This window comes from Salmo trutta, chromosome 12 (genome assembly GCF_901001165.1).
Source record: "Salmo trutta chromosome 12, fSalTru1.1, whole genome shotgun sequence".
NCBI lineage: Eukaryota > Metazoa > Chordata > Actinopteri > Salmoniformes > Salmonidae > Salmo > Salmo trutta.
Genome location: NC_042968.1, coordinates 43514976 through 43526755, shown reverse-complemented (window position 1 = coordinate 43526755; position 11780 = coordinate 43514976). Strand labels below are relative to the sequence as shown.

General features: G+C 40.3%; 2 protein-coding genes across 3 annotated transcripts; one reads left to right on the top strand and one right to left on the bottom strand.

The window, feature by feature from the left end:
• Positions 1-135: 135 nt before the first annotated feature.
• Positions 136-2347, bottom strand: LOC115203595 (C-C motif chemokine 13-like). Of its 2 annotated transcripts, none has more exons than XR_003880212.1 (4): positions 1735-2345; positions 1478-1604; positions 566-733; positions 136-248 (listed from the first exon to the last, which is right to left on the bottom strand). XR_003880212.1 is itself a non-coding variant. In XM_029768393.1 (4 exons), the coding sequence occupies exons 1-3, from the start codon at positions 1799-1801 to the stop codon at positions 616-618; spliced, it is 312 nt and encodes a 103-aa protein (XP_029624253.1). In that variant the 5' UTR covers positions 1802-2347; the 3' UTR covers positions 136-248; positions 605-615. The 2 variants fall into 2 exon arrangements, 1 of the variants encoding a protein (XP_029624253.1); XM_029768393.1 differs by having other exon boundaries at positions 605-733; positions 1735-2347.
• A 5613-nt stretch (positions 2348-7960) lies between these two features.
• LOC115203593 (C-C motif chemokine 13-like) lies at positions 7961-9405 on the top strand. Its single transcript, XM_029768389.1, has 3 exons — positions 7961-8325; positions 8623-8740; positions 8983-9405. The coding sequence occupies exons 1-3, from the start codon at positions 8262-8264 to the stop codon at positions 9098-9100; spliced, it is 300 nt and encodes a 99-aa protein (XP_029624249.1). The 5' UTR covers positions 7961-8261; the 3' UTR covers positions 9101-9405.
• Positions 9406-11780: the final 2375 nt, after the last annotated feature.

Genomic DNA, 11780 nt, shown 5'->3' with positions numbered 1-11780 from the left:
ATAAAGTACACATTTATAGGCCTGTTAGGTTGGGGGCTAAAGTTCACAACTTGGAAATGAGGAAGGGAAAGCGAAAGACAACACATTTTACCAATCTGGAGTATGTGACTATAAAACATATATCTTAGACTTTTGTTGGAGTTGAGTTGAACAGTTTATTCTGTTTCTGTGTTGCTGACTGTTGACCTCTGTTGTCTTGGAAGCAGAGGTCTCTGTAGTTCCACGAGTTGTAACACATGAACTGTTTCCTGAAAGAAGAAACAACCAATATGCTGAATCTGCTGGTTGCTAGTTTATGGAGATAGTTGATATCTGTCCATGTAACTGGCAGCATGCCTCAAGGAGTTGTAAAGAACTCTCCCTCACTAAATGTGAAGCTTTAGTAATCAAAGCATGAATACCACAATAAGAATACAATTAACTTTGTTAATAAAATGTTGACATTATTTATCTTTATTGCTGAAGTAAAAAAAATTATTTGTTGACAAAACAAATCATTTCAAAATACAAGGTAACTTCACAGTATGGTAAATAAATAAGAATTAAATAATATTACTGTATTTACAACAAAAATATAATATTCTATTTTCTTGACAGATCTGACAGCTATGGCAGTTAGTTTGTGGCGGTGGTTGATGACGTCATCGATCTGCTCTCAATCTTGGTCACATGACTCTGGACCCAGGCCTGAGATGGGTCGACACAATATCGAATCTTTTTCTTTGTTGTAAACCTGCAACCAATAAACAACACACATATATTTAGGGGTAACTAAACAAAGCACACACCAAACTCACATGTGGAAGACTACTGTATGGATGTTCCAACATTATTCTGTGTGTATTGTGCATGTACCTACAGTCCTACTGGTTGAGTATGGAGGAAGACAAGTATCGGACCATTCAATTACATTCAGAATCATTATTAGGACTGTCAAACGATTACAACATTCTATCGAGAATATTTCAAATGTATTATGGTTAATCTCTATATATATATTAATATAGAACCTCTATGAGGTTGTAACCATGCAGCCCTAGCAACACAGAGGTTGTAACCATGCAGCCCTAGCAACACAATGGTTATAACCATGCAAGCTTAGCAACACAGAGGTTGTAACCATGCAGCCCTAGCAACACATTTGGACCCGCCCACCAAGGATGTAGAACATGTTATGTCCCGTAGAAATCTAAGTGTGTGTGTGTGTGTGTGTGTGTGTGTGTGTGTGTGTGTGTGTGTGTGTGTGTGTGTGTGTGTGTGTGTGTGTGTGTGTGTGTGTTGTGTGTGTTGTGTGTGTGTGTGTGTGTGTGTGTGTGTGTGTGTGTGTGTGTGTGTGTGTGTGTGTGTGTGTGTGTGTGTATGTGTGTGTTTGTGTGTGTGTGTGTGTGTGTGTGTGTGTGTGTGTGTGTGTGTGTGTGTGTGTGTGTGTGTGTGTGTGTGTGTGTGTGTGTGTGTGCATGCATGGTGGTTAACTTACACCAGTGCTTGGCGAGGGCAGCTACTAGGGGTTCTAGAAACTGAAATCACTGCACCAAGAGGGATCCTCTTCGGGTGGAACTTCACACAGCAGTCGATGGCAGTCATTGCTGAAATCCCCATGACACCTGGAAACAAAGAACGATCACACTCACTGGTCAAAACAGGCATCTCATGTGGTTCTTCTTCCTATACACTCATATGCATACTGTACACACACACACTGTACACACACACTGTACACAAACACACACGTACCCTGTGCAGACGTCTTATGGAGGGAGCAGAGCAGTCCCAGGAGGAGTAGAGCAGTCAGGGTCTTCATGGTTCAGAGATGGTTCAGATGCTGAAGATTGTATTGTCTGAGATGTTCTTTGATGTTCTGGTCTCTGATGCTCTGGTCTCTGATGTTCTGGTCTTTGAGGATCTGGTCTCTGATGTTCTGGTCTCTGATGTTCTGGTCTCTGATGTTCTAGTCTCTGATGTTCTGGTCTCTGATCCTCTGGTCTCTGATGTTCTAGTCTCTGATGCTCTGGTCTCTGAGGATCTGGTCTCTGATGTTCTAGTCTTTAATGTTCTAGTCTCTGATGCTCTAGTCTCTGATGCTCTGGTCTGGTTCTGTGTCAGAAGTCTAGCTAATGCTCTGGTTCTATGTCTGAGGTCTGATCTGACCTGTCTTTTATACAGAGAGCTGGTCCATCAGACCCATTGACAATTGATGGAGGAAACTCCCCTCTCTACCCTAATTCACTCTGAATATCTTTCTAAGAACCAACATGCTGCCCTTCAGGTTCCTCTTCTTCAGTTCTCTGTAACTCTGTTTCCCCCAGCATGTTCAGCAGCGCTACTATTTTCTGAAATACGCAGAATACATTTACTGGAGAATTGCATATCAAAGGAAGGCTATTAAAGTGGACTATATACTATGATACATTACATCAAATACAATAACAATTAAGATTAAATAAAATTCTCTACATCATAACCAACTAGTTTGTAAGTAATACTTGAAATCAACTATGTATCTTTCAACTTTTAAATGTAGATTTTAGGATGTGTGCATATTGATTAAAAACCTGTAGCATACTGTTAACCTTTAAATCATAGTGAAATTAAAACACAGAATATTTTTCTATCAATTAATCTCAGATTATTGTGGTGTGGTTCGTTCCCAGGTCGAGTCATAACAAAAGCCCAAAAATGGGACCCAAAGCCTCTTTGCTTGGCACTCAGCATTAAAGGGGTAATCTGCCATTGTGAATTTCATTTTTGGACTTATAAATTAGTTATACCCATTGATTCTTGAGGAATATAACTTATACAGGCGAAGTCAGAAGTTGACATACACCTTAGCCAAATACATTTAAACTCAGTTTTTCACAATTCCTGACATTTAATCCTAGTAAAATTCCCTGTCTTAGGTCAGTTAGGATCACCACTTTATTTTAAGAATGTGAAATGTCAGAATAATAGTAGAGAATTATTTATTTCAGCTTTTATTTCTTTCATCACATTCCCAGTGGGTCAGAAGTTTACATTCACTCAATTAGTATTTGATAGCATTACCTTCAAATTGTTCAACTTGGGTCAACGTTTTGGGTAGCCTTCCACAAGCTTCCCGCAGTAAAATGGGTGAATTTTGGCCAATTCCCCCTGACAGAGCTGGTGTAACTGAGTCAGGTTGGTAGGCCTCCTTGCTCACACACGCTTTTTCAGTTCTGCAAACAAATTTTCTATAGGATTGAGGTCAGAGCTTTGTGATGGCCACTCCAATACCTTGACTTTGTTGACCTTAACTTTGGAAATATGCTTGGGGTCATTGTCCATTTGGAAGACCCATTTGCGACCAAGATTTAACTTCCTGACTGATGTCTTGAGATGTTGCTTCAATATATCCATATAATTTTCCTGCCTCATGATGCCATCTATTTTGTGAAGTGCACCAGTCCCTCCTGCAGTAAAGCATCCCCACAACATGACGCTGCCACCCCCGTGCTTCACGATTGGGATGGCGTTCTTCGGCTTGCAAGCCTCAACCTTTTTCCTCCAAACAAAACAATGGTCATTATGGCCAAACAGTTCTATTTTTGTTTCATCAGACCAGAGGACATTTCTCAAAAAAGTATGATCTTTGTCCCCACGTGCAGTTGCAAACCGTAGTCGGGCTTTTTTATGATGGTTTTGTAGCAGTGGCTTCTACCTTGCTGAGTGGCCTTTCAGGTTATGTCGATATAGGACTCATTTTACTGTGGATATAGATACTTTTGTACCTGTTTCCTTCAGCATCTTCACAAGGTCCTTTGCTGTTGATCTGGGATTGATTTGCACTTTTCGCACCAAAGTACGTTCATCTCTAGGAGACAGAACGCGTCTCCTTCTTCAGTGGTATGACGGCTGCGTGGTCCCACGGTGTTTATACTTGCGTACTATTGTTTGTACAGATGAACGTGGTACCTTCAGGCATTTGGAAATTGCTCCCAAGGATGAACCAGACTTGTGGAGGTCTGCAATTATTTTTCTGAGATCTTGGCTGTTTTCTTTTGATTTTTCCATGATGTCAAGCAAGGAGGCACTGAGTTTGAAGGTAGGCCTTGAAATACATCCACAGGTACACCTCCAACTGACTCAAATGATGTCAATTAGCCTATCAGAAGCTTCTAAAGCCATGACATACTTTTCTGCAATTTTCTAAGCTTTTTAAAGGCACAGTCAACTTAGTGTATGTACACTTCTGACCCACTAGAAATGTGATACAGTGAATTATAAGTGAAATAATCTGTCTGTAAACAATTGTTGGAAAAATGATTTGTGTTATGCACAAAGTAGATGTCCTAACCGACTTGCCAAAATTGTAGTTTGTTAACAATACATTTGTGGAGTGGTTGAAAAACGAGTTTTAATGACTCCAACCTAAGTGTATGTAAACTTCCGACTTCAACTGTAAATGCTTCATGAGCTACGTCCAACTGTCATACCCCATCAGAACCCAGAATATAAGCTTATTTTACTCCAATGTTTGTAATCAAAGTAAATTGAACCTTTATTTAACTAGGCAAGACAGTAAAAGGGATATTATTATCTACAATGACGGACTACACCAGCCAAACTCGGACGACGCTGGGCCAATTGTGCGCTCATGCTACAGAAACAAGTTAACACACGCTGCAGGCAGTTATGGACTGGACAAGACTACAGTACTCTCTGTAACTCTCCCCACACTCACACCTACGTCACTAGACTACTGTACTCTCTGTAACTCTCCCCACACTCACACCTACATCACTAGACTACTGTACTCTCTGTAACTCTCCCCACACTCACACCTACTTCACTAAACTACAGTATTCTCTGTATCTCTCCCCACACTCACACCTACTTCACTAGACTACAGTATTCTCTGTAACTCTCCCCACACTCACACCAACTTCACAAGACTAAAGTATTCTCTGTAACTCTCCCCACACTCACACCAACTTCACCAGACTACAGTATTCTCTGTAACTTTCTCCACACTCACACCTACTTCACCAGACTACAGTATTCTCTGTAACTCTCCCCAAACTCACACCAACTTCACGAGACTACAGAATTCTCTGTAACTTAGTCCACACTCACATCTACTTCACTAGACTACTGTATACTCTGTATCTCTCCCCACACTCACACCAACTTCACTAGAGTACTGTATACTCTGTAACTCTCCCCACACTCACACCAACTTCACCAGACTACAGTATTCTCTGTAACTCTCCCCACACTCACACCAACTTCACTAGACTACAGTAATCTCTGTAACTTTCCCCACACTCACACCAACTTCACTAGACTACAGTATTCTCTGTATCTTTCCCCACACTCACACCATCTTCACACTCAGCAGAAACAGAATTTAACTGTATAATTGATTTTCAAGAAATTCTAGAAAAATGATTCCATTATGTTCTGTATTCAAAATGACAGAAGACTCCCTGTACACCTGTTATACAATCATACTGACTGACCCATCTAGTTATACAATCATACTGACTGACCCATCTGGTTATACAATCATACTGACTGACCCATCTGGTTATACAATCATACTGACTGACCCATCTGTCTATACAATCATACTGACTGACCCATCTGGTTATACAATCATACTGACTGACCCATCTGGTTATACAATCATACTGACTGACCCATCTGTCTATACAATCATACTGACTGACCCATCTGGTTATACAATCATACTGACTGACCCATCTGTCTATACAATCATACTGACTGACCCATCTGTCTATACAATCATACTGACTGACCCATCTGTCTATACAATCATACTGACTGACCCATCTGTCTATACAATCATACTGACTGACCCATCTGGTTATACAATCATACTGACTGACCCATCTATTATACAATCATACCGACTGACCCATCTGGTTATACAATCATACTGACTGACCCATCTGGTTATACAATCATACTGACTGACCCATCTGGTTATACAATCATACTGACTGGCCCATCTGTCTATACAATCATACTGACTGACCCATCTATTATACAATCATACTGACTGACCCATCTGGTTATACAATCACACTGACTGACCCATCTGGTTATACAATCATACTGACTGACCCATCTGGTTATACAATCATACTGACTGACCCATCTGTCTATACAATCATACTGACTGACCCATCTGGTTATACAATCATACTGACTGACCCATCTGGTTATACAATCATACTGACTGACCCATCTGTCTATACAATCATACTGACTGACCCATCTGGTTATACAATCATACTGACTGACCCATCTGGTTATACAATCATACTGACTGACCCATCTGTCTATACAATCATACTGACTGACCCATCTGGTTATACAATCATACTGACTGACCCATCTGGTTATACAATCATACTGACTGACCCATGGCTCTCTATCTATACCATTAAATTATCATGGATCAAGGTAAGACCCAGATGCAGACCGTGTCGAAGTAACAATGTTTATAGCAGCAAAAGGGCCAAAGGTACAGGACGGCAGGCAGGCTCAGGGTCAGGCAGAGTGGTCTGACGGGGAGGGTACAGGGTCAGGACAGGTGGGGGTTAAAAACCAGAAGGACGAGAGAAGAGAGACTGGGGAAGAGCTGATCTGACACAAAAACGCTGGTTGGCTTGACAAACAAGACGAACTGGCAATAGACAAACAGAGAACACAGGTATACATACACAGGGGATAATGGGGAAGATGGGCGACACCTGGAGGGGGGTGGAGACAATCACAAAGACAGGTGAAAAAGATCAGGGTGTGACATAAATAAGGTTCAATTGAAGATGCATATTTTGTTTACACATGCACTGTACCAAGTATCCTGTTTCAGTTCAGAAAGATTCAAGCAATGAGAGACGTCTCTTTTTAAAATAACTCTCACTTCCCCATTCTGTCATGAGAACCTCGTGTGATGCAAATGACTGCAGGTTTTCTAAGAACAAATACTGGCAGCAGTTTTCTCTCATTGTCATTCTCAAAATGTTTGTAATAACTTGAAGCCAGAGTTCACAGTACTGCACAGAGTTACTGGTAGAAACAGGGAGGGACTGACAGTAACTGCACAGGCATGCAAATATCAAACATATTCACTAAAATACAGAAGTATGTCTGTTCAGAGAAGTGAATGAATGAATTAATAAATATATTAACAAATGAATGAATTTATGAATAAATGAATTGAAACAAACTACAGTTACTACCCAGCAAACATGACCCCATTGGCCCCATGTGGGCACAGGCTAGTCCACACCAAGACCACATCAAGCCCATATCAGCCCAACGGGCTAGTCCACACCAAGACCACATAAAGCCCACACCAGCCCAACGGGCTAGTCCACACCAAGCCCACATCAAGCCCACACCATCCCAATGGGCTAGTCCACACCAAGCCCACATCAAGCCCACACCATCCCAACGGGCTATTCCACACCAAGACCACATCAAGCCCACACCATCCCAACGGGCTAGTCCACACCAAGACCACATCAAGCCCACACCAGCCCAATGGGCTACTCCACACCAAGACCACATCAACCCAATGGGCTAGTCCACACCAAGCCCACATAAAGCCCACATCAGCCCAATGGGCTAGTCCACATCCAGCGCCAGCTACTTCATAGTGTTGAGGCGGGGGTCATTGGAATATTTTGGGGCATGGTTTGCACACAGTTCTTCTCCTCACCTGTCTTGAGGCCACCTGCCTTGGGGCCACCTGCCCTGGGGCCACCTGCCTTGAGGACCATCGTGGAAAAGATGAGCAAATTGCTTGTTTGCCGAATGTGCGCAGCCTACAGGGAGCAATATTGTTGCTCTCATTATTTATAATTCTTCTAAATAAAAAGGAAATAAAAAGGAAACAGAGTTACAGAGAACTGAAGAAGAGGAACCTGAAGGGCAGCATGTTGGTTCTTAGAAAGATATTCAGAGTGAATTAGGGTAGAGAGGGGAGTTTCCTCCATCAATTGTCAATGGGTCTGATGGACCAGCTCTCTGTATAAAAGACAGGTCAGATCAGACCTCAGACATAGAACCAGAGCATTAGCTAGACTTCTGACACAGAACCAGACCAGAGCATCAGAGACTAGAACATTAGAGACCAGAGCATCAGAGACCAGAGTATCAGAGACCAGAGCATCAGAGACTAGAACATCAGAGATCAGAGCATCGGAGACCAGAGCATCAGAGACCATCTCAGACAATACAATCTTCAGCATCTCAACCATCTCTGAACCATGAAGACCCTGACTGCTCTACTCCTCCTGGGACTGCTCTGCTCCCTCCATACGACTTCTGCAGGTGTGTGTGTGTGTGTGTGTGTGTGTGTGTGTGTGTGTGTGTGTGTGTGTGTGTGTGTGTGTGTGTGTGTGTGTGTGTGTGTGTGTGTGTGTGTGTGTGTGTGTGTGTGTGTGTGTGTGTGTGTGTGTGTGTGTGTGTGTGTGTGTGTGTGTGTGTGTGTGTGTGTGTGTGTGTGTGTGTGTGTGTGTGTGTGTGTGTGTGTGTGTGTGTGTGGAGTAGACATGCTGTGTAATACGCTGTTGGAGACACACCAGGAGATCTTTATGTTAACTGTGGTTTATGATCCTTTGTTTACAGGTGTCATTTCGTTGGACACGGCAGCTGACTGCTGTATGACATTCAGCGCGAGGATCCCTCTTCATCAAGTGGTTTCTCTCAGACCAACTTCCAGTAGCTGCCCTCGCAAAGCACTGATGTAAGTAACATAGTCTACTGTAAACTGTAAACATCTAGGCCAGCCTGGTCCCAGATCTGTTTGTGCTATCACGTCAACTCCTTTTCAAGCCAAACATGACCAAGATTGACAAGAAGTTGGTATGATAGCACAAACACGTCTGGACCCAGGCTACATCCAGGCTACACTGTACAAGACAAAATGAAGCATTCATATTATAGACTGGATGTTCTGAGAGACAATGTGTTGTGTATCTGTTGCAGTTTCACCACAAAGAAAGAGAAGACATTTTGTGTTGACCCTTCTGAAGCCTGGGTCCAGAGTCATGTGACCAAGATTGAGAGCAGATCAACTGCTGCCAAGACAACGATGATGTCATAAACCGCCATCACCCCCTAACACCCTAACCCTTGGTGGTGCACTATAAAGGGAATAGGTTGCCCTTAGTAACGCAGACCTTGTCAGGCATATCAATACCCTATCTGAGATTGGTATGGAGGAGGTTTAATGTAATGTACCAGGTTAATACCCTATCTGAGATTGGTATGGATTAGGTTCAATGTAATGTACTAGGTCTAGGATGTACTAATTGTTTATTTTTCTATAACTGTAAACATATTTGACATTTAGCTATTCAGTAACCTATTTAATATTTTATATTTTATAAATCTGTTGAAGATTTCAAACATCCTGTGAAAGAGTGGTTCATATTATTCAATGAATGTATTAATGGGTTGTAACTAGGTCTATTCTACTGATATAGATATTAATGGGTTGTAACTAGGTCTATTCTACTGATATAGATATTGATGGGTTGTAACTAGGTCTATTCTACTGATATAGATATTGATGGGTTGTAACTAGGTCTATTCTTCTATACTGATATAAATATTGTATTTTTCACGTTCTCCATCTGCAGCTGTTTAAATAAATCAAGTATTCTGAAGAATTCTCTGATATTCATTTCAGCATGCTCAATGTGTAGAGAATATACATTGAGTGCACAAAAATTAGGAACACCTTCGTAATGTTGAGTCTCAGAACAGCCTCAATTCATCGGGGCATGGACTGTACAAAGAGTTTAAAGTGTTCTACAGCGATGCTTGACAGTTGTGTCAAGTTTTTAATTTATTTATCGAACCTTTATTGAACTAGGCAAGTCAGTTAAGAACAAATTCTTATTTACAATGACAGCCTACCGGGGAACAGTGGGTTAACTGCCTTGTTCAGGGGCAGATTGACAGAATGTTACCTTGTCAGCTCGGGGATTTGATCCAGCAACCTTTTGGTTACTAGTCCAACACTTTCACCGCTAGGCTACCTGCCACCCCCAAGTCGGCTATCCTTTGGGTGGTGGACAATTGTTGACACACACAGAAAACTGTTGAGAGTGAAATGTTCCTAATGTTGTTTACACTCAGTGTATGACTACATCTGTCACACGCCATTTCAAATCCCTGATATAGATATTAATGGGTTGTTACTAGGTCTATTCTACTGATATAGATATGAATGGGTTGTAACTAGGTCTATTCTACTGATATAGATATTAATGTGTTGTTACTAGGTCTATTCTACTGATATAGATATGAATGGGTTGTAACTAGGTCTATTCTACTGATATAGATATTAATGTGTTGTTACTAGGTCTATTCTACTGATATAGATATTAATGTGTTGTTACTAGGTCTATTCTACTGATATAGATATGAATGGGTTGTAACTAGGTCTATTCTACTGATATAGATATGAATGGGTTGTAACTAGGTCTATTCTACTGATATAGATATTAATGTGTTGTTACTAGGTCTATTCTACTGATATAGATATTAATGGGTTGTAACTAGGTCTATTCTACTGATATAGATATTAATGGGTTGTAACTAGGTCTATTCTACTGATGTTGATATTAATGGGTTGTTACTAGGTCTATTCTACTGATATAGTTATTAATGGGTTGTAACTAGGTCTATTCTACTGATATATATATTAATGTGTTGTTACTAGGTCTATTCTACTGATATAGATATTAATGGGTTGTAACTAGGTCTATTCTACTGATATAGATATTAATGGGTTGTTACTAGGTCTATTCTACTGATGTTGATATTAATGGGTTGTAACTAGGTCTATTCTACTGATACAGATATTAATGGGTTGTTACTAGGTCTATTCTACTGATATAGATCAGTGTATGACTACCTCTGTCACATGACATTTCAAATCCCTCTCATCCATCGCATTAAAACTGACTGATGCCATCTACAGGAGCAAAACAGAACTGACTTCCTGGACTTTTCATTTTTTATTACGATCTGATGTAACGCTGTAATAACAGTCTGTTAATTTATGAACTGGTATAATGCTGTAATAACAGTCTGTTACTTTATAAACTGGTATAATGCTGTAATAACAGTCTGTTAATTTATGAACTGGTATAATGCTGTAATAACAGTCTGTGTTACTTTATGAATTGGTATAATGCTGTAATAACAGTCTGTTACTTTATGAACTGGTATAATGCTGTAATAACAGTCTGTTACTTTATGAACTGGTATAATGCTGTAATAACAGTCTGTGTTACTTTATGAACTGGTATAATGCTGTAATAACAGTCTGTTACTTTATAAACTGGTATAATGCTGTAATAACAGTCTGTTACTTTATGAACTGGTATAATGCTGTAATAACAGTCTGTGTTACTTTATGAACTGGTATAATGCTGTAATAACAGTCTGTTAATTTATGAACTGGTATAATGCTGTAATAACAGTCTGTTACTTTATGAACTGGTATAATGCTGTAATAACAGTCTGTTACTTTATGAACTGGTATAATGCTGTAATAACAGTCTGTTACTTTATGAACTGGTATAATGCTGTAATAACAGTCTGTGTTACTTTATGAACTGGTATAATGCTGTAATAACAGTCTGTGTTACTTTATGAACTGGTATAATGCTGTAATAACAGTCTGTTACTTTATGAACTGGTATAATGCTGTAATAACAGTCTGTTACTTTATGAACTGGTATAATGCTGTAATAACAGTCTGTTACTTT

What these genes read in the sequence shown, in the direction of transcription:
- LOC115203595 (XM_029768393.1), bottom strand. Translation starts at nt 1,801, where the DNA reads ATGAAGACCCTGACTGCTCTACTCCTCCTGGGACTGCTCTGCTCCCTC. An exon ending in CCATAAGACGTCTGCACAGG is followed by an intron (nt 1,605 to 1,734) that starts GTACGTGTGTGT and finishes CTTTGTTTCCAG; the next exon opens with GTGTCATGGGGATTTCAGCA. An exon ending in TGCCCTCGCCAAGCACTGGT is followed by an intron (nt 734 to 1,477) that starts GTAAGTTAACCA and finishes TATTGGTTGCAG; the next exon opens with GTTTACAACAAAGAAAAAGA.
- LOC115203593 (XM_029768389.1), top strand. Translation starts at nt 8,262, where the DNA reads ATGAAGACCCTGACTGCTCTACTCCTCCTGGGACTGCTCTGCTCCCTC. An exon ending in CCTCCATACGACTTCTGCAG is followed by an intron (nt 8,326 to 8,622) that starts GTGTGTGTGTGT and finishes CTTTGTTTACAG; the next exon opens with GTGTCATTTCGTTGGACACG. An exon ending in TGCCCTCGCAAAGCACTGAT is followed by an intron (nt 8,741 to 8,982) that starts GTAAGTAACATA and finishes TATCTGTTGCAG; the next exon opens with TTTCACCACAAAGAAAGAGA.